The 27752-nt window shown below is 41.2% G+C and overlaps 1 protein-coding gene across 5 annotated transcripts in view; it reads left to right on the plus strand.

Annotated features, from left to right (window-relative positions):
• The window catches only part of KLHL32 (kelch like family member 32), a 248986-nt gene that overhangs the window by 42402 nt on the left and 178832 nt on the right, over nucleotides 1–27752 (plus strand). For all 5 annotated transcript variants that reach the window (XM_087865330.1, XM_087865331.1, XM_087865332.1 and 2 more), the window contains exons 2-3: nucleotides 3237–3312; nucleotides 11042–11222. In XM_087865330.1, coding sequence (XP_087721456.1) covers nucleotides 3290–3312; nucleotides 11042–11222 — 204 coding nt within the window. In that variant the 5' untranslated portion in view covers nucleotides 3237–3289. The remainder of the gene's footprint in view (nucleotides 1–3236; nucleotides 3313–11041; nucleotides 11223–27752) is intronic.

Raw genomic sequence — 27752 nt, forward strand, 5'->3', positions numbered from 1 at the left:
CTGCATCTGAATTCTATCCTAAAGGTATAGCACTGATGAAGGGGGTTGTTCCCCAGGGGTTTTATTTGATCTTGGACTAACTGGTGGATGCCCAGGACTTGAGGTAGACACATGTGTGACCCCGTTTAGGGAACAGGCGAGCCAAGGGAGCAGATGTCTGACCTCAGGAGTGCTGGTCCCTAGAGTGAGGCAAGGCCGGAAGGAGCATTCTTTTTTTTTTTTTTTTTTTTTTTAAAGATTTCATTTATTTATTTGACAGAGAGAGAGACAGCCAGCGAGAGAGGGAACACAAGCAGGGGGAGTGGGAGAGGAAGAAGCAGGCTCCCAGCAGAGCAGGGAGCCCGATACGGGGCTTGATCCCAGGACCCTGGGATCACACCCTGAGCTGAAGGCAGACGCTTAATGACTGAGCCACCCAGGCGCCCCCGGAAGGAGCATTCTGTCCCAAGTGGAAGTAGGTCAGAGTCTCACGCTCTTTACGTAGGTGATCACAAAGGCTCATTTGTGGAGGGGAATGTGTTACCTTTGTAGTTTTGGGATCATGCATATGGGAGGCTGAGATGAGTACATTCTAGAACTCAGAATAGTCTGGTCCTTTGATGCCATTGGGCTCAGAAAGGGGCCTTGAATGTAATTACTCTTAATTCACAGAAAAAGAACTACCTTATATGCTTCCAATCCATATAGCACTACCCTTGGGCTTGTGATTATACCTCTAATGGGCTGTGAGCCGCCCTAAGAGCTAGATACCTGAAGAGCAACGCTAGCCTTTCTTCTTATCGTTCTGCTCCTGCGGCCCTGCCAGGGTGTTCTAGCCCTGAATCCGGTTCTGGATTCTGAGGAGGGGAAAGGCAGGAAACTGATCCTTGGCCTTATGGGAAGAGGTCAACGCCCTGAGTTAGGAAGAAATCCACATCCCCTCCCCTGCCCCCCCCCCCGGAAAAATGCAAGGAAGCCGGAGGAGGGAGAGAGGTCTGGCTGAGTGAAGCAGACACACTTCATGTAAGGGAAACTTAAAATACAAGGTATAGCTAATAAGCTTAAAATATAAAAACAAATGTTACTTTTGCCAAACCAAGATTATAATCCAAGGACACAATTATATATAAGTATATATGGTGAATAGTAAATAATATATGGTAAAAATAGTAAATAATAAATAACAATAGACCTTTTCAGAGGCTACTCATTCTTTAACTCATTTTAATTCACCTTTAAAATGGTGTCCATTTCACTAAACTTTGTAGAATATAGAATATTCTAATTAGATAGCTTCTTTTATTTATTTTTATTTTGTGTAGCCCAGTGTGGGTCTTGAACTCATGACCCTAAGATCAAGACCTGAGTTGAGATCAAGAATTGGACACTTAACTGACTGAGCCACCCACATGCCCATTAGATAATTTCTGAGGAGAGCTAATTTAGTGAGTCGGTCTCCAAACAGCAAGGGAATTTAATTCATCTTATGATTTCTAATTATATTTGGAATGTCTAAAAAATACCAAGTTAAAAGTGTCCTTCAATTTTGGATTATTTTAACTTTCAGGATTCTTGTTCTCCTATTGTCTAGTTATTGGAGCATTTACAAGACTTTCAAAAAGATAAGGGTTTTTTTGTTTTTTTTTTTCACCTCTCTGTAATAATATTCTTTTGCCATTTTAAAGTTCAAGTGTCCATCGCTGTTAGTGTTTGTATTAGCCTGGAAGAGCCTGGAGTTTATAACCTAGATTCTGGAAAGAAACTGTAGCAGCGATAGGTTGCTAAGAAAGTCTCTCGGCTAATTAAACAACGTGCCTTGAATTATTCTGAGCCTCTGTACTGCTCAGTCATACTGGATCAATTGAAAATGATGCTCATTTTTAGGTCTGTCAAAACTTAAATTAGAAATAAATGAAAGTCTAGACATACTATTTTCTATAATTAAAGAAAACCAGAAAAAAAATGTAATTGTATGAAAATATTCAAAACAACCTAATGTTGAGGAGCAATGGGATACTTAAATTGTGGTATATCCACATGAATTACTGCATAGGCATACCAGCAATAGAACAAATACTGTATTTTAGTTAGGTTGGAAATCATAGCTCTCTCTTTTATACAAATCAGAAATAGGTGCCGTTTAATATGTTACTTTCTTAAGTGTTTTCCCCTGTTACACTTTTCAAAATAAAATTGAGACAGAAGGGAGCCTGTTTAAGATTTATCCAGATTAGAATTAATTTTGCCACTTGAGTGTTTTAGAAAACGGGAGCTAGACCCACTAATGCGAGTTGTAAAGCATAGCTGTGGACCACGTCCCCGACTATTCAAATAATTTACTTTTCTGTTTAGAGTTACATCCATGACTGAAAACAAAGGCTGGGAGCCGGCTGTGAGGTGGGGAGTGGGATGAAGAGAGCCTGTGTAGCCAAGGAGCTATTTCAGATCAGACGACTTCATTCTGTTGTACATTTCCGGTTATGCTAATCCTAACGCTCCTGTAAGAATCAGTTTTCCATTTCCTGCTAATTGTCATCTTCTCTACATGTTGTTTTTTCATCTAGTTTTCAGAAATCTGCTTCTTGAATAGAAAATTATCTTTCTGGGGGTACCTATCAGTTGGTGGCACAGTCAGTTAAGCGTCTGACTCTTGGTTTCGGAGTCTCAGGGTCATGAGATCGAGCCCCATGTTGGGCTCTGTGCTCAGCGCCCAGTCTGCTTAAGACTCTCTCCCTCGCCTTCTGCCCCTCCTCTCCAAAATAAAGAAATCTTAAAAAAAAAAAAAAAGGTACTCAAAGTACTTTAAAAAAAAGAAAATTATCTTTCTGTAAATACTTAGCCAAGACACACTCGATTTTAACCTCATTTATTCATAATCATGTTTAGAAGAAAAGTAAAATTGCTATAAAGGGCAAGTCAACTGGTATTTGTGGTTAAGACCTTTGTAGCTTAATCAAATCTTATTTTTTCCCTTTGGCCATCTGATGTTTTAATTTTTACTGTAACCCTTAATTTAGCTATTACTGGTTCTCGGACACATTTTACTATTTAGTCCCTGAAATTCCAGTGAGGTGAGAAACTTAAAAACATCCCGAACCATTGCTTATTAAAGAGCATCCAGTCGAAATGTTGAATCTTGACTATACAGCTCCCGCAGGTGCACCCTTGGGGTTCTAAAGGATTCGCATCATGAAGGCCAGAGTGTGCTTTTTGTGCCTTTCACTCACTGTGCTTTTCTTTCTCGTCCTCTTATTCAGCTGGAATGCTTGTGAACTGCTGAGGCCGAGATCCCGAGGAACCCAGCTGGAGAATGCCGTCTGAACGCTGCCTGAGGTTGCCCCTTAGGATGCTTCCTTGTTTGCTGTCGTGAGCCCTGTCGTGGTCACACTGAGCGTCCCAGGGCTGAGTGCAGAGCAGGGCTCAACACATAGTTGGGGGAATTAAGCAAACCTGTCAGAGTGTGTGTGAGTTTAGTATCATGGGTTAAGCACTGTGATCTATTCACTGGTCATAACTAGGTACATTTCATGGTTCTTTGAATGAGACGACTTATTCTTTTCTTATTTGGGATATCTCAAAAAAAAAGTATGCTTCTATAAAGGCATATGATTTAAAAAAGAAGCAGATAGCTGTACTTATATATGACAGTCATCCCCTTGAAAGCAGTCACTTCGGGGAGTGTGATTATGCATTCTCAGAGCACTCATAACGTTTTCTTTTAATAATTCATGTAACAGATACTGAGCCAAGCACTGTCGTTGATGCAGGGGATCCATCAGTGAATAAAACAGATAAGGTTCCTGCCCTCATAAAATGTATATTCTTTGGGTGAGACAGACAGTAAGCAAATCACACCCAGTAACAATGCAAGTATAATTGTGAAAAGTGCTTTGAAGGAAAAGTACAGGGTTGACAGAATGAGGAAGCACCTTCCTGAAGAAGGCTCTGTAATCTGAGGTCTGAATCATGGGATGACTTGGGGAAATGCTCTGGGACAGGAAGGAACTTGGCCCATTCCCCAAAGCTGAGGGTACAGTCAATTAGAAAGCACAGGGCTCTTTTTTTTTTTTTTTTTTTTTTAATATTCTTTGTGGAAACAAGTCTCTGTTATCCTCTGAGGCAACAGTCAAAAGGAGCGTCAGAGCAAAGAATAGGAGACGTATGAGACATAGGAAATACTTTTCTTTTTATTAATGAAGAGCTGGGTATGTCTGTGAAATGATGAGACCAGTTTTCTTCTACAACTAGGAAGCTGTTAGAGTTGAGCAGTTCCAAAAATACGTTCGGAAGTGGAGGGAGGCCTTCTATAGCCGGTACAGCTCTGAGTCTTGCTCTAGATGAGCGGTTCTCCGTGGGGGATGACTGTGCCTCAGTGTACATCGTTCAGTATCTGCCAACATTTTGGGTGGTCCCTGCGGTTGGGGGTGCTTTTGGAATCTAGTCACTAGATACTAGAGATCCTGTTAAACACCTTGTAGTATGCAGGGCAGCTCTCCATAGTGAAGAACAATCTGGTCCCAAATGTCAGTCTCCCGGAGGTTGAGAACTCCTGTTCTAGATCAGTTATCCAGCCAATATGGCCCCTAGAGACCGTAGACCCTAGAGACCATGGTATCTGCCACCACCTCAGCCAAGCGATGTATTTCTGGCTACCAGGATCTATGTGTGTTTGTTTCAAAATTAATTTTTACTTTAAATCTGCCATCTCTGCTTTTATTGATCAACTCTGATCCCACCACCCTCTGTCCTCCACTGCACCATCATCTCTCTTAAGGGTCTTTCCTTCCCTGCTGTGATGTGGCTCCCTCCCTTCCTCACCTTTCAGACTTCCTTTGTGCCCTGAGGAACTGTCGCACCACGATTGTATGCTCTGCTCTACCATCACCATCACCCTGAAAAGCTCTTCTCACCTGCTGACTTCACTGAGACCTGTCCTCTCCTGAGGCAACACTTATCTTGTCACCCTGCCAAGTGTGACATTATTATCTCCTCACATCTCATGTATTTGGGGTCTGGGTAGAGAGGCTGTTGTTACCTGGGACATAGTTTTGCTTCTCTATCATTACTCCTCAAGTTGGTTGTCTGAGAAGGCAACAGTAACAAAACACAACAAAGACATCCTCATTCTAGTGCTCTTTGGCTCGTCCCCCATTCTCCTCTCCACTGTTGTCAGGGTCATTTCCCCTCCTTTGCCGAGCATCTGGCACCCAGCTTATAGTGTTCTTCCTCGTCACAAACCCTTTACAATTTCCCAGTCTCCTCAGTGTTTGCGTGGAGAATCTGTCCAATTTGGTGACCTGGGATCTTCAACCTGCTTAGCTCCAAGAACTGTCTCCTTCCAGTGAGCCATCCACTCCCACAGTTCCCCCTTGGACCTTGAACCCCCAACAGATCAGCCACTTTACTGTTACCAGGACCTCCTCTCTGTCTAGCCTGCTGGTTTACCTTCCCCCACCGTGGTTGTACTTCGACCTCTTTGCAGTGTCTCACGTACCGGCCCTGCTACTTTCTACCAACCCATCATCCCTTTCTTTCCCTCGTTTCCCTTCTTATCTTGTTTAGATTCTACAGCTCTTTTAAATTCTTAATTTCTCTTGCTTCCTGCATTTTTGATGCATTTGCCTGACAATATCCCAACCCAGATGAACCGAGATATCCTTGTTTCCATGGCTACATGGTCCAGTGGAGATTGGTTCCACTAAATCTTTATATTAACAAACCAAAAAAATGCTAAGAGTTTTAATATGTGTTTTTGGTCCGCCTGTTCCCTCCCTCCTGCTACTCAAAGGGCAGTCCTTTCCCACCACAGAGCCCAGCCATCCTTCTGTATTTTGAATACTATCTTTCTTCTTAGCTACGTTTGACTGTTGATTGTCTCTGCACTGTCTGCTGGAGACACAAGTGTCCTTCTCCTACCCTCTCTATGTAAATGAGTCCCAGATTTACCCCTCTAGCCAAGCCTTTTCTGAGTTCCAGACCCTGCACCTCCCCCCCCCATCCTCAGGGTTTGAACAATTAACGTTCTGTGTGAGGGCCATGCTCCCTCCTACTTCGAGATCATACATAGCACTTGTTCTCTCCCATCTGGAAAACTCTTCTCTCCCCTTTATGCCACAATAACTCATTCTCATCCTTCATCCCCCAGCTCCAACTTTACTTCTTCTGGGAGGCCAGATTATTTGATGAGTGTGTAACTACCGCGCTAAACTGAGTGTTGCGCAAGGGGCGCTACGAAGTTTGGTTTGTTCGCTATTTTATCTCCAGTATCTAGCACAGTACCTGGCATAGGATAAATAAATGTTTGTTGAGTGAATGAATAAAGGGAGGAATGAAACAAAACCATTTATAGTTAAGTTCCTTTCTGTATAATCTTTACTACTTCTTAATCATCCTCTAAGCATATTGTGTCCTCTTTGCTTATTATTGTGACCATTGCTCTTAATTGTTTAGCATTCATTTTAAGGTATTTACAAATTTTAAAGTGTTCCATAAAAAAGAAAATTGAGTTCCATTATGGGGCTAACAGCCTGCCCACTTAAATAATAGGGCTGTTTTACTACTGATGTTTTTAATTTGTGTAGAAATATTTTGACTGTGGAATTGAAGTGATTAGGGTACTCACCTGATAATTCATCAATAGATTGAATTGAGATAATCATGAAGAGTTTCAGTACTATCAGCTTTTCCATTCTTTTCTTTCTTGTGTAGTCTCTTGGAGAAATGAATCTCTTTATGCTACCTGACCACGTTTGATTTATAAGTATGTACTGCTTTATTGGTGGCCTTACTTGAAAACTACTTGCATGTATTTTATATATCGTAGGTATACAGTGATATAGAAATTGATTTGAAATGCAGACGTGTAAAAACCCAGATAGCTGTTTTGGAATTTCTGTCCTAAAAACTGACTGAACTCAGTCAAAATTTGCCTTCTGTAAGTGAGGCCCTGTGAGATTTCTATGATCAAAAACGTCAAGTCTATGGACTAGAAGCAGAGATTTGCACCCTGGCAGAGTTTCGCTCTGAGTAGGGTGTACCATGTTATGGACATCATGCTCTGCATTTGGTTTTTTCGTTTTTGCCACCAATTCCAGAATGAACGTTAAAGACTTGAAGTCATGAATAATCCTGTTCCCTGAGAGCTCGTTTATTTATCTCCGTTATTGAACGTGGACATGTGGCCAATCAGATGCTCCCTGGCACCACGAGGAAGCAACCTGCTGCTCAGAGAGTCTGGGGCTTCCCGTGTTGTACCCCAGAGGCTGTGCCCTGTGAGACAAAGGAACAGCCATGCTCCTCGGCAGCCTGATGGGATGCCCGCAGCCCTTGCAGAGTTCAGGTGGAAAGGAATGAGGGACAGGTCCCCCGGGAACTTGTACACTGTCCGATACGACCATAATGATTAAAAATTCTCAAGTAGTTACATTTTAAAAAAGTAAAAGGAAGGAGGTAAAATAAATTTAACCATATAGTTTATTTAACCCGTATACCCCAGATATTATTATATCACCACGGAATCAATATGAAAATATTAATGAGACATTTCACAGACTTTTTTCATACTTCGCCTGACATCGACTGCATTTCTCGCGTACAACACATCTCAATTTGGACTACCCACATTTCAGGTGGCCAGTAGCCACCTGTAGCTAGTGGCTGTTGTACTGGACAGTGTAGTTCTAGGAGATCCCTCAGAGGAAAGACTATTAGGGTTGCCCTGGGGAAGCCAGATCACCTTCTGCACTTACCTGTGTGTTTTAAGGTGGCAACATTGCTTCCATGGGTGATCTTTCCCAGTTTTAGGATGACACTCAAATCTGTGTACCCTTGGGAAATGTGCTTCATGTTTTATGTTGGTGCTTTTCAGTAATTTAGGAAGTTTTAGGAATAATCTTTTCCTTCCTTCATCATTGTTTCTCAGATAATGGAGGGACATTGTTGGGAAGTTGAGTGTGCTAATTTGCTCTAAATTATAGATGTCCACGGGGCCATTTGCAAGCATGTATCTGCTCATCTTACTTTAGACACAGTCCTTTATAGTCTCTGATTCACCTCCTCCCTTGTTTTCGATCCTTGCCCTCATGAGATGGGCCGGCCACTTTCCAGCTGTGTGCCATGGTCACACATGCTTTACCATTTAGAGGGTTGAAGTCTTCTGCAGACTTACATCTGAGAGTTGAGTGGGAAGTTACTTTCAGAATACAATAAAGACTTGTTGATTAATAGGCCTTTATTTCTTGCCAAATGTTGGAGTATTTGTTTCTGCTTTTAAAGATTCCTAACATATTGGTTCCAAAATATTTGGGATCTTGTGCCAAGTGTTGCCTTAAATATTTAGCATGTTGTTTTCTTGAAGTTTGACTATTTCAAGCCCAGCTGAATGATCCTGTGAAATCGCGCAGCATCACCATTGTTTCAGAGCTGAGCCCTTTATTCCTTGCCAAATTTCAGTTTACAGCTGCTCTTTCCCTGGTGGGATTTATTCGCTGTCAATAGATATCTGAAATGCAAATACTGATTCAGCCTTGATAATAAGGACACGAATTGTGACACTATATTTGGAAAATGAGTAAGGAAATACTTTAAGGCAATTATTTTAACATATTCTACTGTTCCACTAAAAATGAAATTTTAAAATACATTTATTTAGCATTTAAGGTGACATTAAAAGAGAGAAAAGTAATGAGTGTTTCAAATAAATTTGCAATGAGTGGTTCAAGTAAGTGAGTAATAATTAGAATCTGGTTTTCTATCCCCAAACTTATCTTAGTTGCAGTGCAAAGATAAATATTTTTGAAGCCCGATTTCAGATATTTCTTTTCACTGTCTCATGTTATTATTTTCCTGTGTATCCTTTTCAAAGGCAGCTTTGATTTTGGAATAACTATGGATACTATAAATACAAAGTTAATATGGACTTTGTGATTTTTTTTCCCCCCTGGCAATCAGAGGTTTTTGAGATCTTCTTCACAGCTTATCATTTTGTTTTGTTTTGTCTTTTTTGTTGTTTTTTTTTTTAAGCAGGGGAATTATGTTATTGTGTTCTTGGCGATAGGTTTTCAAAATGCCTGATCTCTGGACCTTTGGTTTTCTTATCTGTAGAACAGAGATAAGAATAGTGACTGCCTCACTGAGTTGTTAGGATTCTTAAGTGAATCACTAAGACTGCTTCATGGAACATAGGAACATATGTTTGTGAAACATATAAAAATGTCATCCTTTTAAGAAAGATTTTTCAAAAACTATCCTAAAGCTTTACTTTAGCTGATATGATATTTCTGTTACTATTCTGTTCCCCTGTTTCTTTAATTGAGTGATGCTGATCAATCTCCATTCCAGGCTTTGCATAGAAATTTGTATTAAAAAGTTACTTATGCTTCTAAATGTGCTTTTCAGTTACTGATTTTAAATGTCTGCCGGTAGCTGGAGCCTCTAGATGAATATTCGATGACAGTAACCATTTCAAAACTCGCTGCTGCATTTCAACTGAAAATAATCCTCCCACTTCCCACGAGAACTTCCTATATCATCACCTCCTGTCAAGTTTTTTTTTTTTTTCTTTCAATAGTTCTGACATTTCTGAGGCTCCCCAGTCAGAAATGTCCAGTAAAGCTTACGGGGCTGTACCGTGCGTCTCACGGGAAGCATCTGGTTCACTTGCAGGTGGTGGTCTGTGTTGAAGGGCAGTCAGTTCACCAGCCAACCGGCAGCACAGGCCGGGCAGAGGCTGTTAAATAAACTAACCACGCAGACGAGGCCAGTGGCGACTCCCTGGCTCCCCTGAGCGGCTCTTTCACATTCAGAGGGAAGAACGGGATGCAGGAGTCGTCAGGATAGGAGAGATGAGACGATGTCTGTCATCCCCGCGGTATCTTCCCTCAGCTTCGAGAAGAGTCCAGAGGCCAGAGGCAGGGCCTGATGGCCCTTGTTCTCATTCTGGGAGTAACCTGTGACTGGTGCGGCGCCCCCATCCTGGTCTGATGCCAGTTCTGAGATTTTAGAGCGCTGTGGAGGCTCTATTCGTGGATCTAGGCTGGCGTCGTTCATAGCTGTCTACACCTTCAGGGTGCCTTCTGTGTTTGTGGCATCACTTCCACATTATTTTGGCAAGATCTGGGGTTTCACTGAGGAGTTCTAAAAGGACATAGGATGAATATTTTAAAATGGGCTAAGGAGTGCAGGGCTAAATTTCGCAAGGAGTAAATTTAGCAATTTCAAAAAATAGAACAAAAAATAAAATTGTATAGTCATTCCTAAATGTAGTACAATGACCACATGCAAAGATTGAAGGCTGATAATATAGATATATTTTACTTTCAGCCTCAAATTCTCTTCATTTACCATGACGTTTCTTTTGATGTTCTCCCATGGTACATAGTTTCCCACGTTTAGTAATCATCTGCCGTGGTTTAATTAATTGCCTTTTACATGAAATGGTCAGTGGCAGCCCTTTTATCTCTAACCGACATTTACTGAGTATTGTTTTATTTATTAATGTAGTATTGTGACCTGTGGGGAGACTTGGCAACTTCCTGTATCTCTAATGAGTCTTCTAGGTCCTGCGGATTCTGTGTTAGATCAGTGCATGATGGTGGTGACATTCTGAACTTGAACTAACCCCACACAGGCAGTACAGAGCTAGAGAAGGAATTAGAGAGTTGGGAGTGGGGGTCACAGAGGTACACACATCCAGATACACATCCAGAGAAGGCTGTGCCCTCAGAGATGTATACGTATGGAGGGGACCGAGGCCCAGAAGCAGAGGCTCACGGGCCCACAGACATGGGCCAATACAGACACAGACGGACACGCACCAAAACACAAATTCAGAAAGAGAAGCACTAGTAGGAAAGAGAAAGACACCCTGAGGGGGTGAGGAAAAGAGAGAATTAGAGAAAAGGAGGGCAAGCGAATAATAGAAGGAAGTGAGAACAAGAAGGTCCCATTCCTATAGTGAGCTGGGACCCGCACCCCTCACCCTGGTGCTGGAGGGGTGAGGTCGCACGGGGGTGGCAGGGGCTGGCAAGAGGAGGAGTGTTGATGTGATTGCTCTCTTTCGTAGTATTCAAGAAATGCTGACAGGCCAGAGGCTCTGCCACTCGGAATCTCACAATGATAGTGTCTTGGCAGCACTGAATCAGCAGAGAAGTGATGGCATCCTCTGCGATATCACCCTGATTGCCGAGGAACAGAAGTTCCATGCTCACAAGGCAGTCCTAGCAGCATGCAGTGACTATTTCCGGGTAAGTTGGGGTCCTTTGTTTGTTTCTGGTAAGATATCTATACACGGAGGATGACGAAGTTTCCTGAGGTGGCATGCAACCACCCGTCAATTAGATGGCAGTCCCCAGACCTGTGAATATTGGGGGCCTTTCAAGGGCAGAATGAGATTGGGGTTCTGGTGGGATCCTCCCCGGGTTGGCCACCTGCATGTCCCTCCAGTGGAGAGCAGACTTTGCATCTGAGCCCAGGGGTGTGTATTACCATCCCACCGTAAGACAGTGTGGCATTGTAGTGCCCCTAATGGGGGTGTGAACTGGGGAAGAGGATGTTTCTGGATTCAGGATCAGAAGGACAGTCTGCAAAACAATTTGTTAAAATTTAAAACGTCCATAAATATATGTAGTGTTTCTGATCTTTTATTTTGTGTGCATGTTCTTGTCTAAATGCTTTCCAACTATTTGCTCCAGAGACAGACACAGTTGGCCTAGTGGACTTTTATAGTTGATAAGTGTGTGTTGCTGAAGGCATGTGGTCTTGTTTAATAGAAGTTTGGAGCTTGATTTTCAGTGGCTAATGAGATATGGTGATATGTTTGTTGCTTTATTGTATTTCACTTTAATTCCAGCATAGTTAACATACAGTGTTATATTAGTTTCAGGCATACAATCCAATGATTCAGCACTTTCATCACAAGTGCACTCCTGAATCCCCATCACCTATGTCACCCATCCCCCCACCCACCTCCCCTCTGGTGACCATCGATTTGTTCTCTATAGTTAAGAGTCTGTTTCTTGGTTTGTCTCTCTTCCTTTTTCCCCCATGATCATTTGTTTTCTTATGTTCCCCATATGAGTGAAATCATAGAGTATTTGTCTTTCTCTGACTGACTTATTTCACTCAGTATTATACTCTCTAGCTCCATCCATGTCCTTGCATGCTTATTGTTTTTTTTAAAGATTAAAATGTACAGTATGGTTATAACTACCTAAATGCCATTTATTTAGTACTTCCTATGATTTAAGTGGTAGAAAAAGAACTTTGTGTACATATCTCATATAAATGAGAATAGAAATTAATTGTGATTTTTTTTTTTTTTAATTTCCCTTAACAAGGTCTTAAAATGCTACAGAAAACCAACTGAGGCCCATGGGCGATTTGTTGGTTTGATTGGTCTAGTTCCAATAATAATCTCGGTTTTGATGTCTAAGAGACAATATCAGCTGCCCTCAATTGTCAACTAGCAGTTAAGCAGAATTTTCAAAGATGCCAAATCATAAAAGAAAGCCTTTTTTTTTTTTTTAATGTTTTAGATGTGATGAGACCTAGTGCTGTAGAGGATCAAGTACTTAAAATGTCTACGAATAAAAATTAGGGATTTAATTCTCAACTGCAGAATATCTGAAAAGTGACCTTTTAGGCGCATTTATATAATGTTCCGTTTTATACACTCACGCGTTGTCAGGCATTCATCTTCCAGGAAGGTTATATTATTCAGGAGGCTTTTCAAACAACGCACTTAGGGTTGTTCTGTATAGCACAGGCACATTATAATAACATAATATACTAAGTTTTGTTTTCCTATAGACCATAATATAGTCCTGTTGCTACTTAGCGTCTCTCCTCTTAGGTCTCTGCCGGTTGGCTTTTTAATGTAATTTGGGGGTATGGTTTGGTTTTGTGCATGCGTGTATGTGAGAGAGAAAGCGTGTGAGTGCTTGTCGCTTGTTGGCCTGGACGAGTGTCTGCTGCTACTCCCAGGCTTTCATCTCTCAGTGCCTGGATACTCTGAGAGTGCCTCCTTTATAACGAACACCTGTGTACAAAGCTCACGAAGAAAGCTTTATTATTCCCATGATGCAGATAAGGACACTGAAGTGCAATATGGTGTTTTGTTTCTTTTTTTTAAAGATTTTATCCATTTATTTGACAGAGAGAGAGCTCAAGCAGGGGGAGCTGCAGAGGGAGAGGGAGAAGCAGGCCCCCCACTGAGCAGGGAGCCTGACTCAGGGCTTGATCCCAGGACCCTGAGATCCTGACCTGAGCCGAAGGCAGAAGCTTAACCGACTGAGGCACCGGGCGTCCCTGAAGTGCAATATGTTTAAGTGACCCACCCACGGACTGCCAGATATTAGGTGAAAGAGCTGATTTTCACACACGAGAGCATGTTTCCTGGAGGACTGAATGGTGCTTTTTCCCTTTCACCATGGGCCCTGCTGGATTCATACACAGTTCCTGTAAACTCACAACCTGCCTGTGAGATGAAAATTAAGTGACTTTTGTAGTGAGTGGTCAGATGGAGAAACCAAAACAAAGCTGGAACAGTTGGTACTTTTAACTCTCTTCTAGGCACAGTGTTGAGCACTGGAGTTACAATATTTAACCACACATACACTGAGCCCTGTGGCATTTGCAATATAGAGATTATACTAGAAGTAGTTTTAGCCTTGTCCTCTGCCCCTTTTGTTAGTTTTTGTCCCAAAACAAACCACTTCAAAATCTAGAAGTGGAATAGTTGCTCCGGTCAGTCAGCTCTGCTGATCAATGCTGGATTCATTCTCACATCAGCAGTTAACTGGACTGTTGGCTGGAGGCTGGATGACCTGAATTGGCCCTGTTCACATGTCTGGCAATTGTGAGGCTCTTGGCTGAGGTGGTAGGGGACACTGGGCACATATTTCTCACAAACAGGCTAGCCTGGGCTTTTTCATGTGACAACTCAATTCTAAAAACAGCCAGCAAGAGGATAAGCCTCAGTGTATAGGTACTTTTCGGTCTTCTATTTTTATCCTGTTTTCTGATGTCCCGTTGGCCAAGGAGGTTACATGGCCAAGCCCGGAGTCAGTGTAAGAGAGTATACCAAAGGGCATAGATGCAGAAAGGGAATGAATTTGTTGCCATTTTTGCAACCTTCTGCTGTCAAGAACTATCAAGACTGAGATTTTATCCTACATGCAAGCCAGCACATTAGCCTAACACAGTTTCATAGATGCTGGTAGAAGACATGAGACTCCAAAGTCAGAGACAAAAGACAGGTTATGACTCATAGCTATAGCCGTCTATGGGTCTCAGCTCATTTGCACCTATACCCTGAGCCTCTGTTCCCAGAGGTGACGTGAAGAGGGCCAGCTTCCATTACTGTACCCAAAAGGGACTGCCTGACCAGAGAGGATCATTGAGTTCAGGAAACCCAAATCTTTTATAATGGTTCGGAAACATGTCTGTTTTTTGTTCTGGAGTGACACAGTATTATACTAGACAGTAAGCATGCCTGCCCTTTGCTCTGTAAAGAGACACCGTACCTTCTAGGACTGTAAGCAAAACTGCCCTTTACTCCTAAGGTAGACACTACTCTGTCTTCCAAAGCTGTTTGCTATAGAAATATCCTTGAAAAGAGAGTTCAGAACAAAGGACAGTCAGCGCCTCACTCATAATATGTGCAAAGATGGAAGAGACCCATGGAAAATTGTCTTCCAACAACCACATGCCCTAAACTAGCATTATGTTTGTTTTCCTTGTGTCTTACGCTCTACCACGCTGAAACACCTGGAAACAGTATCCTGCTTTAGTAATTTCTGTATCTCTCACAGCATTTATAATGTTGCCTCAGGCTTAGTGCTCAATAAATGTTTATTTTCTAATTGTCATAGAATTCCATGTATATTCTTAATATCCTGAATATTAAAAAATGTGAATTATTGATGGATTTTTCTTTCTAGTGTAATCTGTTCAAGTTAATTAAGTACCTTCCTATAAATCAGACTTTGTACTTTGTACTTTGACATCTGGCAGATTATTTTGAATCAAAATTGTTTTGATTCAGGGAAGGTAGTACTGCAAGAGTGAGAAGGCCCGAGTTTTGATGTAAACCGCTGCTTTACGTTGATCTGAGAGTTGGTACCAGCTTTTCTTGCTTAAAATATAAGTAACAAGCAGTTGAGCAAAAGGACTGTAGCTTCCTGTAATTATCAACATTTTAAAAGAAAAAGTGAAAACATTCTTCAGCCAAGTAATAATGATTTTTAAAAAATAAAAATTAGGCTTAGTATCAGAGTGTAAGCACAACATGGCAATAGTCAAATGCTATAATCAATTCAGACCACGCACTTCTTTTATGAGTGGAAGCAGGGGCAGAAGGAAGAAAGGGAAGAGCTTAGGAGTCAGGTCTGTGTTTGTCTCTGTTCACCATTGTTTCCCAGAGTGTCTGGCAAATAGGTGCTGTTCTTTGTTTCTTTTCTTTCCTTTCTTTTTTTTTCTTCTTAGATTTTATTTATTTATTTGACAGAGAGAGAGAGACAGCGAGAGAGGGAACACAAGCAGGGGGAGTGGGAGAGGGAGAAGCAGGCTTCCCACCGAGCAGGGAGCCCGATGCGGGGCTGGATCCCAGAACGCTGGGATCATGACCTGAGCGGAAGGCAGATGCTTAATGACTGAGCCACCCAGGCGCCCAATAGGTGCTGTTCTAATTAATATTTCTTGGTTATTAATCCTCTTTCTATTGTCTAAGCATAGGTGAGTCATCTTCTGTGAATCTGTGTTTCTCCCTCTGTAAATTGGTGATCATAAAATACAATTCTCGGACTGGCTTGACGTAGAGACTTATATGAGATAAAGTACATAATGCACCGAGCACTGTTAGTGACACGCAGTAGATTTTCAGTAAACATTTAGCTGTTTCACTCCTTGTACTAACCTGAGAGTCCTGGTCATGCTCTGCCGAGCTACTTGTGGGAAGAGGTAACAGTTTGTCTTTGGGTTAACCAGGTTGCTACCTCACTCACCTTTTGATGGGTCAGGATAACTTTGGTTCTATCCTTTCCTATCTTTTCATTTTCTGAATCTGACACCTCCTTCCTTCTTACCTAGAACATTCCAGTAGCCATTTTCTCCTCTACTGTCGTCCCTTTGCAAACCATTGTGCAAAGGACTGCGTGGTTAGCTTTCACTCCCCAGCTCAGATCCTCCAGAGCTCCTCACTTGCACATTTGCCAGACTCCCGGAGTGGAGTGCGCCTTCCTGCTGTGTCATTATCATCCATCTTCATCTTTGGTCCCCCATCTGTTCATTGGAGGTTACAGCCATACTGTTCTCCAGACATCCTCCATTGCACACCTGAGGGTCTTTCTACTTCTCAGCCTTGCTAGTGACCATTTTTCTACCCTAGCCTCCTACTTACCTTAGTTTACCCTGTCCATCTTCCAAGTTTATCAAAACCAACAAGTGTGAAGTTTTTTGTGAAGATTTATCCTGTCCACCCTCTGCCACCTCCCTAAATTCATATTCAGAGTCCCCCTTTTCTGAAACCTTAAAACTGTAACTTGTCTTTCTCAAGGATTTAAAGATCAACAGAATGAAAGGACAGCCTGTGGAATGGGAGAAAATATTTACACAGCTATCTGTTAAGGCATTAATAGCTGAAATACGTAAGGAACTCGTGCAACTCAATAGCAAAAACACAAAACAAAATAAAAAACAACCAAACAAACCCAAAATAAATACTATGATTAAGAAGTGGGCAAAGGATCTGAATAGACATTTTTCCAAAGAAGAGATATAAAATGGCCCCCAGGGACATGAGCATGAACAGTTGTAAGCTCACCATCACTAATCATCAGGGAAATGCAAGTCAAAACCACGATGACGTATCACCTCATACCTGTTAGGATGGCTATTACCAAAACAAGAAATAACAAGTGTTGGTGAAGATGGGGAGAAAAGGGAACCCTCCCACACTGCTGGTAGGAATGTAAATTGGTGCAGCTACTACAGAAACAGGTATGGAGGTTCCTCGAAAAATTAAAAAATAGAATTACTGTATGATCCAATAAGCCCCATCTGGTTATATATTGAAAGGAAATGAATATCTTGAAGGGCTATCTCCCATGTTCTTTGCAGCATTATTCATGATAGCTATGATATGGAAACAGCATAAGTGTCTGTCCACAGATGAATAGATACAACGTAGTGTGTGTGTGTGTGTGTGTGTGTGTGTGTGTGTGTAACCATGAGAAAGAAGGAAATCATATTGTTTGTAACAACATTGATAAACCATGAGAGCATTATGCCAAGTGAAATAAGTCCGAGAAAGACAAATACTGTATGACCTCACTTACAGAAACAGAGGGTAGAATGGTAGTTGCCAAGAGCTGGGGAGTGGGTGAAGTGGGGATATGTTGGCAAAGGGTGTATATTTCCAGTTATGAGATGAATACGTTCTGGGGATCTAAGTACAGCATGGTGGCTATAGTTAACAATGTCGTATGATGGACTTGGAAGTTGCTGAAAGAGTAGATCTTACAAATCCGTACCACACACGTGCGTGTGCGTGCACGCTCATACGTACATACAGGAGACGGTAACTATGTGAGGACTGAATGTGCTCGCTAACCTTAGTGTGGTGATCATCTCACAATGTATGCGTATCAGATCATCACGTCATATGCGTCAAACTTACGCAGTGTTGATGTCAATGATATCTCAAAGCTGCAAAAGTCTTGTAAAAGGGATTAAAGATTATGTATCATATGTTTCAGCCTCTTTCACTAAGAACTTCTCTGGGCGGCCTGTGGTTGCATGAGGACTAGTCAAGCCCAAGGAAGTGCTGCCGAACAAAGTTGAACGAGGAAGTACCGCCCCGGAGGTCACAGGAGAAATTAGGGCCTTGTGACCTAGAGTGTGTGTGAGAAGGGGGAGGAGGCAGCCCCTCTGACTGGGGACACACAAGTCGCAGGGCCCCGGTGTGGGCAGCCCTGGGCTGCGGGCCACGCTGCAGCGTCTGGAGGCTGTTGTTTTAACATTTGCTATCTCTAGCTTCAATCTCCACGAACGCCTACACTTTCTGGCCAAGGAAGCAGATGTCTTGACTGTCTAACATAGCTTCGCATATGTGATGGTAAAGTGATTCAAATATGACATTTTGGAAAGTTAAATATTTGAGCATCATTTTCCATTAGAGCCTGGGCGTGCTCTGCCTATGTAATTTTTTAGTTTTGAGACAAGCGATGAAGCCATGGCTTAAAACAAAAAAAAAATCTATGTCCTGTGTATTTTTATAGTCAAACCCTGCAGTCACTATTTGATTAAAATGGCATAAAAGGCTATTCAATGAGTATATGATATGTAGTTAGAAATAAATGTTTTTGAAATTCAATAAGCATTTGTTACCTTCCTACTATTTTCTAGACAGAATGAATTCCTCTTCTGGTAGGATGTACAGACAGATGAGCAAGTAACTACGATGTTCGTAATTGGTATTAGAGGTTTGAGATGGTGTTTGGGCTCGAGCCTTGCTTTTATCCCTTTTCCATTCTCTGGCAATCTCAGTCAATAAGAACAACAATCATAGCTGCTACTAATTGAGTATTTACTGTGGTACAGGCAGTTCGTTATTCTGAGTGTGTATCAACTCGTTTTGGTTTCTAAAGAAACCTGTAAGATGGGTATTATTATCATTATCATCTCCATTTTAAAAACAAAGAAAAGGAGGCTCAGATTGAACTAATGGGCGCAAAGGGCATGAAGAGTGGTTAAGTAGGAGAGGATGAAGGAGCAGATGGGGGAGAGAGGAGGATCTGTGTGTGAGGAGTGGTTTGCAGGAGGTAAGGATGGATGGGACTCTGTTGGCAGAATCCGCAGGGCCTGTGTGATGAGGGGTGAGGGAAAGGAAAGACTCAGGAGGGAGGGAGGCCCCTGGCTGGAAGATCAGGGATGGCATGAGCAAGGGGCCCACAGACGCCGCAGACCCGGGGCCTGGAGGGTGTTGGGAAAAGAGCAGCCGCAAGGCATTTTAAAGGAAGCTGTGTAAGCTGGGGGGTGGGGAGGGGCGGGGAAGGCTGAGTGTGAGCACTTGATTTTTTTTTTTTTTTTTTTTTTGCTTTCCTGATCATTGCATCCCAGGTGCCTGGTGTCCCAGAGATTCCTGAAATCCCATTCTCCCCTGTTGCGATCTGATGGGTGCGGTTTCTTGCTGTGTCACATGGGCGGGGCCTCACCAATTCCTTCCTCAGAATTTTTCCCCTAAGAGCACTCATGACCTGTATTACCTGTTGAACACATTTCTTTGCCTTCTTTCCTAAGAAAGTGCCCTGTAAGGACTTGAAGGCCATCGCACCACTGCCCTTAGAACATATAAATGAGATCCCTGTTGGGCTCCACCGGTTTCCTGTTTGGTGGTTTTATAGATGCTTCATTAACATTTCTGTTTCTCAGAAATCCTATAGAAGACATATTGTGTTTATCAAACATTAAGGATAAACAGCAACTTAACATTGGCGGTTACTCTGCTGCCAGCCGCCGAGCCTGCAGCCTCCTGCCTGTATCCCTAGCCTGCTCCTCAGCTCCCATCGCTTCTGCAAGCCCCCGACAGGCTTCCAGGACATGATCTCTTGGCTTAACAGAATAAAATCAAGAATAAAAAGAAATGTCCTTTGTAAACCCTCAGGTATTGTGTGAATGTTAAAGGACTCTTAATAGTTTTTGTCTTTCATGTGGTCACCCTGCCAACGGCTGTCTTCTGCACACATTCCGAGCAGGTGCTGGGCACCATGCTGTAATTTCGATTCACTCATTTTGTTTACAGGAATATCGTCACAGTCTGATTAGTGCAGCCTCAAAAATTAAATTTTAGCTGGGGATTACTTACAACTAACCATCCTTTGCAGAAAAGAAATGAATAAAAATGCTAGGAAAATAAACCTCCAAATCCTTCCATACATATAGAAATTATTTTTAGTTTATCTTTATGATAGTTACTATAAGCATATAAATCTCTACTGCTGTCCTAAAAGGAAAGCATGACTTTGCAGTTATTTCACTGCTGCATGAATATCACTAAAATTAAATCCCATGATGTTCAATATTTTCCATAGTCCATTTTACACTGGCCTATCCCGTGATCAATCACTTTGAGGTTGAACAAGCATTACTGAGTTCTGTGGTTATTGGGTGTTTATGCTGAAACAGCAGCATTACTAATTCTTGCATATTTGCACGCTGCTGTGTTCTTTCCTTTCCCTAACATGTATTTCATGCGTCAATCACAGAAGCACCAGAACATCCTTATTATAGTACATTTCAGTTATGCATTATATGGTAAACCGATCATTGTTTTCCACCAAATGAATACTTGTTTTAATATTTAATTTTATAAAATCTACTTATAAAATAATTAAAAAGTAGAGCAGTGTCTGTTCAGAACTAAAAAGTATGGCTAGAGAATGGGGTTTTATTAGCTTTGAAAAGAATGTGAAGACCCCTTGTAAGGAGGGTGGGGAACTGAAGTAAGTTTAAGAAGACTAACGGGCAGATTAAGAAGAATATGGGAAAGTGATTCAGATGTACAATCTTTTTTAAATGTATATTACCTTTTTTGAGTTTTGATAGCAAAGCCATTAAGAAGATAATTTGCAAGTGTAGCCATCTGTTTTCACTATTTGATTGAATTTTGAAATGAAGAATTTTTGACAATAGAAAAAGGTAAAAATCCAATATTAGGATCATTGTATTTCTCTTATATTCCTTTTCTGATAATAAATTAATTTTGCTCTATGCAACTGTAAGATTATTTGCCTCTAATATTTTTTATTTTAAATATTTTAACTATTTCTACTTTAATTTTCTTTGATTTCACTTGGTGTTTAATTTTATTTAATATTTTCAATACAGTAACTATTGCTACTTAACAGATCAATGTGCTTCTTTAATATGGCAAGAACAAATTAACTGTATGCCTGATAATAGTGCCAAATGCTGCACATAATTCACTACTCTCTTAATTCCATAGGCATTAACCGAGCATTTACTGTATGCAGAAATGTTTGTGTTGGATGTTGCAAGGAGTACAAAAACCATCACCACTGTAGCTTCTGCATAAGACGTGAAGGTTGAGACCTTGGGGATATAGGAGATTGCATATTAGGAGGGAAAAGAGCAGAAAGAATATAGAAAAATACAGAAAAAAATATATCTGTAGTTAGAACCTAAAGGATGCCTTTACTCAAGTGGCAGAAAGAGAATGAGCATATGGCCAAGGGGGAAAAAAAGGAAGAGTCAAAGATATATAATCGGCATGTACATTTTAATCAAAGCCAGAAAAGAAAAGAATTTCAAGGATTGATATATTCTGTAGAAGACCAAGGAGGATGCAGAGAAATCTACTGTTCTTTGAGAAGGTGGTTTCAGTAGAGTGTGGAAAAGGAAGTCAAAATCTGATGGGTAATATATAAAAATATTGATTGGCGCTCCTTGTGGTCCGTGGACCAGTGCCAGTCTGAGAAATGCTTGTGAACCGTCCATGCTGATGAGCTACCGGGGGTAAATGAGCTGCATCATGAAACACTGTGTTAGTTCCGTTGGCATTTGTCACAGGAAATCTTTCTCAAGGAAGCAAATAATGAGTTCATTTGTATTCTGGCAGGGATTTCTTACCTTGTGTCAGATGTATAAGAAGCAGTTTGAAGACAGCCTACTTGGAGGAGCACCGATGCTGAACATAACAATGCAGAAACACACACAGTTCCATTTTAATTTTAATTTTTGTTTTTTATTTAGCTTTATGGAGATACAATTTCATATAACACTGCATAAGTTTAAAGTGTACAATGTGATAATTTGATACACGTATGTGTTGTAAGATGCTTACCACAATAAGGTTAGTTAACACACTCATTACTTAACAAAGTTACCTTTGTGTGTGTGGAGGGGTGGGTAGGAGATGGGGGGGCAATTAATATCTACTCTCTCAGGAACTTCCATGCCTGCAACATAGTATTGTTAATTTATTGTTGATTTAGTCACTGTGCTGTACATTAGATTCCCAGAGCTTACTCATCTTTTAATTGGAAGTTTAGATCCTTCAACCAACATCTCTTCATTTCTACCATCCTCTAGCCCCTGGCAACCAACATTCTGCTGCCTCTATGATTTTGGCTTTTTACGATTATACACATAAGTGAGATCAGACAGTATTTGTCTTCCTCTGTCTGATTTAGTTCACTTAGCATAATGCCATCAGGGTTTATCCATGTTGCAAATGGCAGGATTTCCTTTTTCATGGTTGAATAATATTTTGTGTGTGTGTGTGTGTGTGTGTGTGTGTGTGTGTGTGTGTGTATACTTATATATCCATTTCTTTTTTACCCATTCATCCATAGAAGGACATGTAGGTTATTTCCATGTCATGACTACTACAAATAATACTGCAATGAACATGGGAGTGCAGATATCTCTTCAGGATCCCGATTTCACTTATTTTGGATATATACCCAAAAGTGAGATTGTTGGATCGTATTCTGGGTTTTTTTTTTTTTTTTTTTGAGGAACATCTGTACTCTTTTCCATAGCTCCTGTACAATTTTCATTTCCACCAATAGCATGCAAGAGTCCCCTTTCTCCATATCCTCACTAATGCTTGTAATTTTTTCTCTTTTTGGTAATAGCCATCCTAACAGGTGTGAGGTGACATCTCATTGTGATTTTGGTTTTCATTTCTCTGATGATTAGTGATGTGAACATCTTTTCCTGTGCCTGTTGGCCATCTGTATGTCTTCTTTGGAAAAATGTCTGTTGAGTTCCTTTGCCCATTTTTTAATTGGATTGTTTGTTTTTCTGCTATTGAGTTGTAAGAGTTCTTGATATAATTTGGATATTAATCCCTTATTAGATACATGATTTGCAAATACTTTCTTTCATCTTATAGCTTGCCTTTTCACTTTGTTAGTAGTTTCTTTTGTTATGTGAAGCCTTATATGATGTACTCCCACTTACTTATCTTAATTGACCTTGTTTTGGTGTCAAATCCAAAAACTTATCACCAAAACTGATGTCAGTGAACTTACTGCCTATGTTTTCTTCTAGGATGTTGAGAGTTTTATCATGGAAGATGGCTAAATTTTGTTAAATGATTTTTATGCATTTATTGAGGTGATCATATGATTTTTATCTTTCATTCTATGAATGTGGTGTATTTGTTATTAATTTGCATATGTTGAACCATCCTATGTGTCAGGGATAAATTCCACTTGATCATGGTGTATGATCCTTTTAATGTGATGTTGAATTTGGTTAATATTTTGTTGAGGATGTTTGCATTTTTATTGATTAAGGGATATAGGCCTATAGTTTTCTTCTTCTTTTTTTTTTTTAAGATTTTATTTATTTATTTGACAGAGATAGAGACAGCCAGCGAGAGAGGGAACACAGGAGGGGGAGTGGGAGAGGAAGAAGCAGGCTCATAGCAGAGGAGCCTGATGTGGGGCTCGATCCCATAATGCCGGATCACGCCCTGAGCTGAAGGCAGATGCTTAACCGCTGTGCCACCCAGGCTCCCCCTATGGTTTTCTTCTTCGTAATATCCATATCTGCCTTTGATATCAGGGTAATGCTGGCCTCATAAAATGAGTTTGGGGGTATTCTGTCCTCTTCAATTTTTTTGGAAGAGTTTAAGGAGAATTAACATTAATTCTTCTTTAAATGTTTGGTAGAATTCACCAGGGAAACCACCTGGCATTGGGCTTGTCTTTTTTGGGAGTTTTTAAATTACTGATTTACTGTCCTTGTTACTGGTCCGTTCAGATTCTATTTCTTCACGATTCTGTGGTGGTGAGTTGTATGTTTCTAGGAACTAATCCATTTCTTTGAGGTTACCGATTTGTTGGGATGCAGGTGTTCATAGTAGTCTCTTACGAGCCTTCGTATTTTGTGGTATCAGTGGTGATGTCTCCTCTTTCATTTCTGATTATATAAACCGTGATACCTCCATACAATGGAATATTATTCAGTGATAAAAAGAAATGAGCTATCAAGCCATGTAAAGACATGAATGGACCTTGAATGCCTGTTAGTAAGGGAAAGAAGCCAGTCTGAAAGGCTATATAACTGTATGATTCCATCTAAGAATGGCATTCTGGTATTCTGGAAAAGGCAAAACTGTGGAGACAGCAGAAAGATTCAGGACTGCCAGGGGCTGGAGGCAAGGAGGGACAAATAGAGCACAGGCGTGTTTGGGAGCAGCGGTGCTATTCTGTTTGATCCTGTATCAGTACATACATGTCATTATACAGTTGTCAGAATCATAACCTGCACAACACTAGGGACAAACCTCAATGTAAACAATGAACTCTGGTTAATAATGATGTATCAATCTGGTGGGGAATGTTGATAGTGGGAGGGGCTGTCCATGGGGAGTGGGAAGGGGTACTATGGAACTCTCTGTACTTTCTACTTAGTTTTGCTGTGAACCCAAAACTGGCCTAAAAATAAAATCTATTAGTTAAATTTTTAAAAATGAAAGAAAAAGTTATTATAGGCATCTCACTACTTTCTCATAATTGTTTTATTGTTTTCATGGAAGATGACCTTTTAGTTCTTCTTCTTCTTCTTTTTTTTTTTTTAAACATTGAGTGAGCAGTTAAGTTGTAAAAATTAAACATATCCCTTTGGTGAATAGACAGCTTCAATACAGTAAGTCGTGATTCTAGGAATAATGAGAGTAGATATTTTTAGATGGCAGGCAGCACTCTGGAGATGATCTGACTTGCTCTTCCATTTAAAAGGCATCGTAATTCCTCTGCATGGGGTGTTGAAAACCTGCCTTTGCAGGGTATTGTATGAGACTGTGGCAAGAAGGTGCTGTGAGTTCCGGCGTGAGTTCAAGTTGGAAGGTGAAAGATCAGTGTTGCAGCTCAAAGACAGGCGGAGAGAAAAAAAATCTTTTTTACTCAACCTTTTATTCTGTATAGGCCTTGAAGGGATCAGATGAACCCCCCCACCCCCCGGGGAAGGGCCCCCTGCTTTAACTCAGTCTACTGAATCTCACCCAAAACGCCCTCACAGACATACCCATTAAGGATGTTTAATGAAATATGTGGGCACCCCATGACCTAGTCAGCTTGACACATAAAATTAACTATCACAGATATTATCTCTGTCCTTAAAAAACTCACAATTTATAGAAAAGGTAAAACATACACACATATTTATAATTCAAGGCCGAATAACATAGGCTCATATAATCTGAATCTCACCCTTTTGGGAAGTCAGGTTTTTATATGGGCCCTGGGCTTCCTTTGATACTCTGTCTCAAACATCCCTCCTCTCCTGTAACTGCCTGCCTTCTGACGCTCCAGTCTCTTCTCTAATACCCTAGCCCTGCACAAATCTCACTACTTGTTGGCTTTTTCATTTATTAATTTCTTTTTAAAATTATTCCTTCATTCTACAGTTGTGTCTTGACTGCCTACTAAGTACTAGGCACTGTTGTAGATTGTGAGGCTGCAGTAACATGACGCACAAGATCTTTGCCCTTATGACACTTCCATTGTAGTTGGACAAGACCGGCTCTAAGCAAATAGGTAAGTAAGTATGGAGTGTGCCCAGTGGAGCAGGGTGAAGTAGGGAGTGCTGTTTGTGGTGGTGGTGGGAACTGCTCCTTTTAATAGGGTGATCTGGAAAGGGCCACTGAAAAGTGAAGGAGCGAGGCATGTACTGCTTGGCAAAGAGCATTCCATGCAGAGGGAACAGCAAAGACGGAGCCCTAAGGTGCGAGGTACTAGCAGTGTTCCTGAGCATTAAGGAGGTCAGGGGCTAGTGAGCCGGGAAGGCTAGCATCTGAGGCCAGATCACAGGCTGCTTGTTAGGGGTTTGGTTTTTATTTTCAGTGAGATGGGAAATTTTTGGATGGTTTAGACCGAGATATGACATAACCCGACGTGTGTGTTGAAATGATAATTCTCCGTTTTTTGTAGCAAGATGAGGGTGGAAGCTCTCTAATAGGAGGTTATTCAGGTAAGACAGGGACAGAATGATGGACTGTACTGGGATGGTGGGGCTGGAGGTGGTGAGAACTACTGGCTGCACTTTGAAGGGAGAGCCCAGGGAATTTGATGGTGAACTGGCCACAGAGTGTGAGAGGCATGAGGCTGATTCCAAGGCAGATGCCTAAGGCACTGGAGAGATGAAGTTGTCATTTACTGTGATTGGGAAGACTGTGGGAAGACTAGTTTTGCAGTCGTTTGCACATGTTAATGACACATTATAGGCTTTCTGCATGTTATCTAGTAGTCCGTGCACATATGTCTCCCCACTTTTCCTGGGGGAAAAGTTTTTGTCTTTGTGATAGGATCTGGTTCTTCTTTGTCTAGCCCAGTGCCTCACACAGTTGGTGCCCAGTGAGCATTTGAGGAATGAACAGACTGGCTTTATTGCAGATAGGTTACAGTTTAACTGCATTCTGTGGTCTGGGTAATGAATGTGTGCAGAGCCGTGTTTCTGATAGTCTTGATGGTTTTTGTATGGTTTTGCTAACTAGGCTTCACACTAGTGATACTATTGACTAGGACTAGGATATTTTCTTTCTTTCTTTTTTTTTTTTTTTTTCAAGATTTTATTTATTTATTTGACAGAGCAACAGCCAGCGAGAGAGGGAACACAAGCAGGGGGAGTGGGAGAGGAAGAAGCAGGCTCCCAGTGGAGCAGGGAGCCCGATGTAGGGCTCGATCCCAAGACTCTGGGATCAAGCCCTGAGTCAAAGGCAGACGCTTAAAGACTGAGCCACCCAGGTGCCCCTAGGGCATTTTCTTGATAATGGAGTCATACAAAGGTCTTCAGTCGCCATGGGACTGAAACATCCAGCAAATGGCTTTTTTTTTTTTTTTTTTTTGAATGGTTGGCCCTTCCAAAGCCCGTGTTTTATCATGTTGTTTTCCACCGTGGCACATAGGTTCCGTTCCTTTACTCCATTGGCAAATGGGAAGTGTGTCCTGCCCTGGGCTCTGCCTGGGTCTGTTCCCTTGAGAGCACACCAGGGCTGAAGGAACTCCCAGAACTCCTGAGGCTCCTGTGCACCTCACCCCTTGACTGGCTTTTCTCGTACCCCGGTTGCCTCTAATAAGTTCACTTTTAAAAGTTTCACATAAAACAATTTAAAAAATGTAAGTCATACAACTTAAGAGCAAGAAAAAGAATGTATTTTGCACGCTAATAAAAAAAACCCTCACATTTTAATGTGAGAATTAATTATAGAGGCAGTACAGTTTTAGACTGAGACCAATCTGGTTTCTAACAGCTTTGTTCATGTATTTTCTGGCTGTGTGTTTCTTCAAGCAAGTGGCTTAGTATCTCTAGGTTTTATTTTCTCCTCCAGTTGTAAAAGTAGAGGAATTGTCACTTCACAGGGGCTAAGTGGAAATTAAACGAGGTAATAAATGTGAGGTGCAAACCAAGGGTCTGAACTACACTAGATGGTGAATTGATGGTTTACCAGTATTGGTGGTGGTTTTTGTTTTTCAAGCGGAGGACAGCAGAGTTTGGTTTTTAAACCAAAATTCTGTTAAAAAGCAGCATTGTTTTAAGGCTATTCAGCCAAGACAATTTTTGCCAGGTTTGTCTGTATTTTAGATTTCAGTGTTTCTTTTATTTTGCAATTATTTTTCCCAAGGCTATGCTTTTGAGATATAGATCTCCAATCCTTTGAATGTGGTCCAAGCTCTCCAGGCACAAAATTGTCTTCACTGTCTGTCTTTAGGATTTCCTGGCCATGCCGTTGCTTCTGCCATAAT

The sequence above is a fragment of the Ursus americanus genome, chromosome 11 (genome assembly GCF_024610735.1).
Source record: "Ursus americanus isolate L20-20 chromosome 11, mUrsAme1.1.p, whole genome shotgun sequence".
NCBI classification, from domain to species: Eukaryota; Metazoa; Chordata; class Mammalia; order Carnivora; family Ursidae; genus Ursus; species Ursus americanus.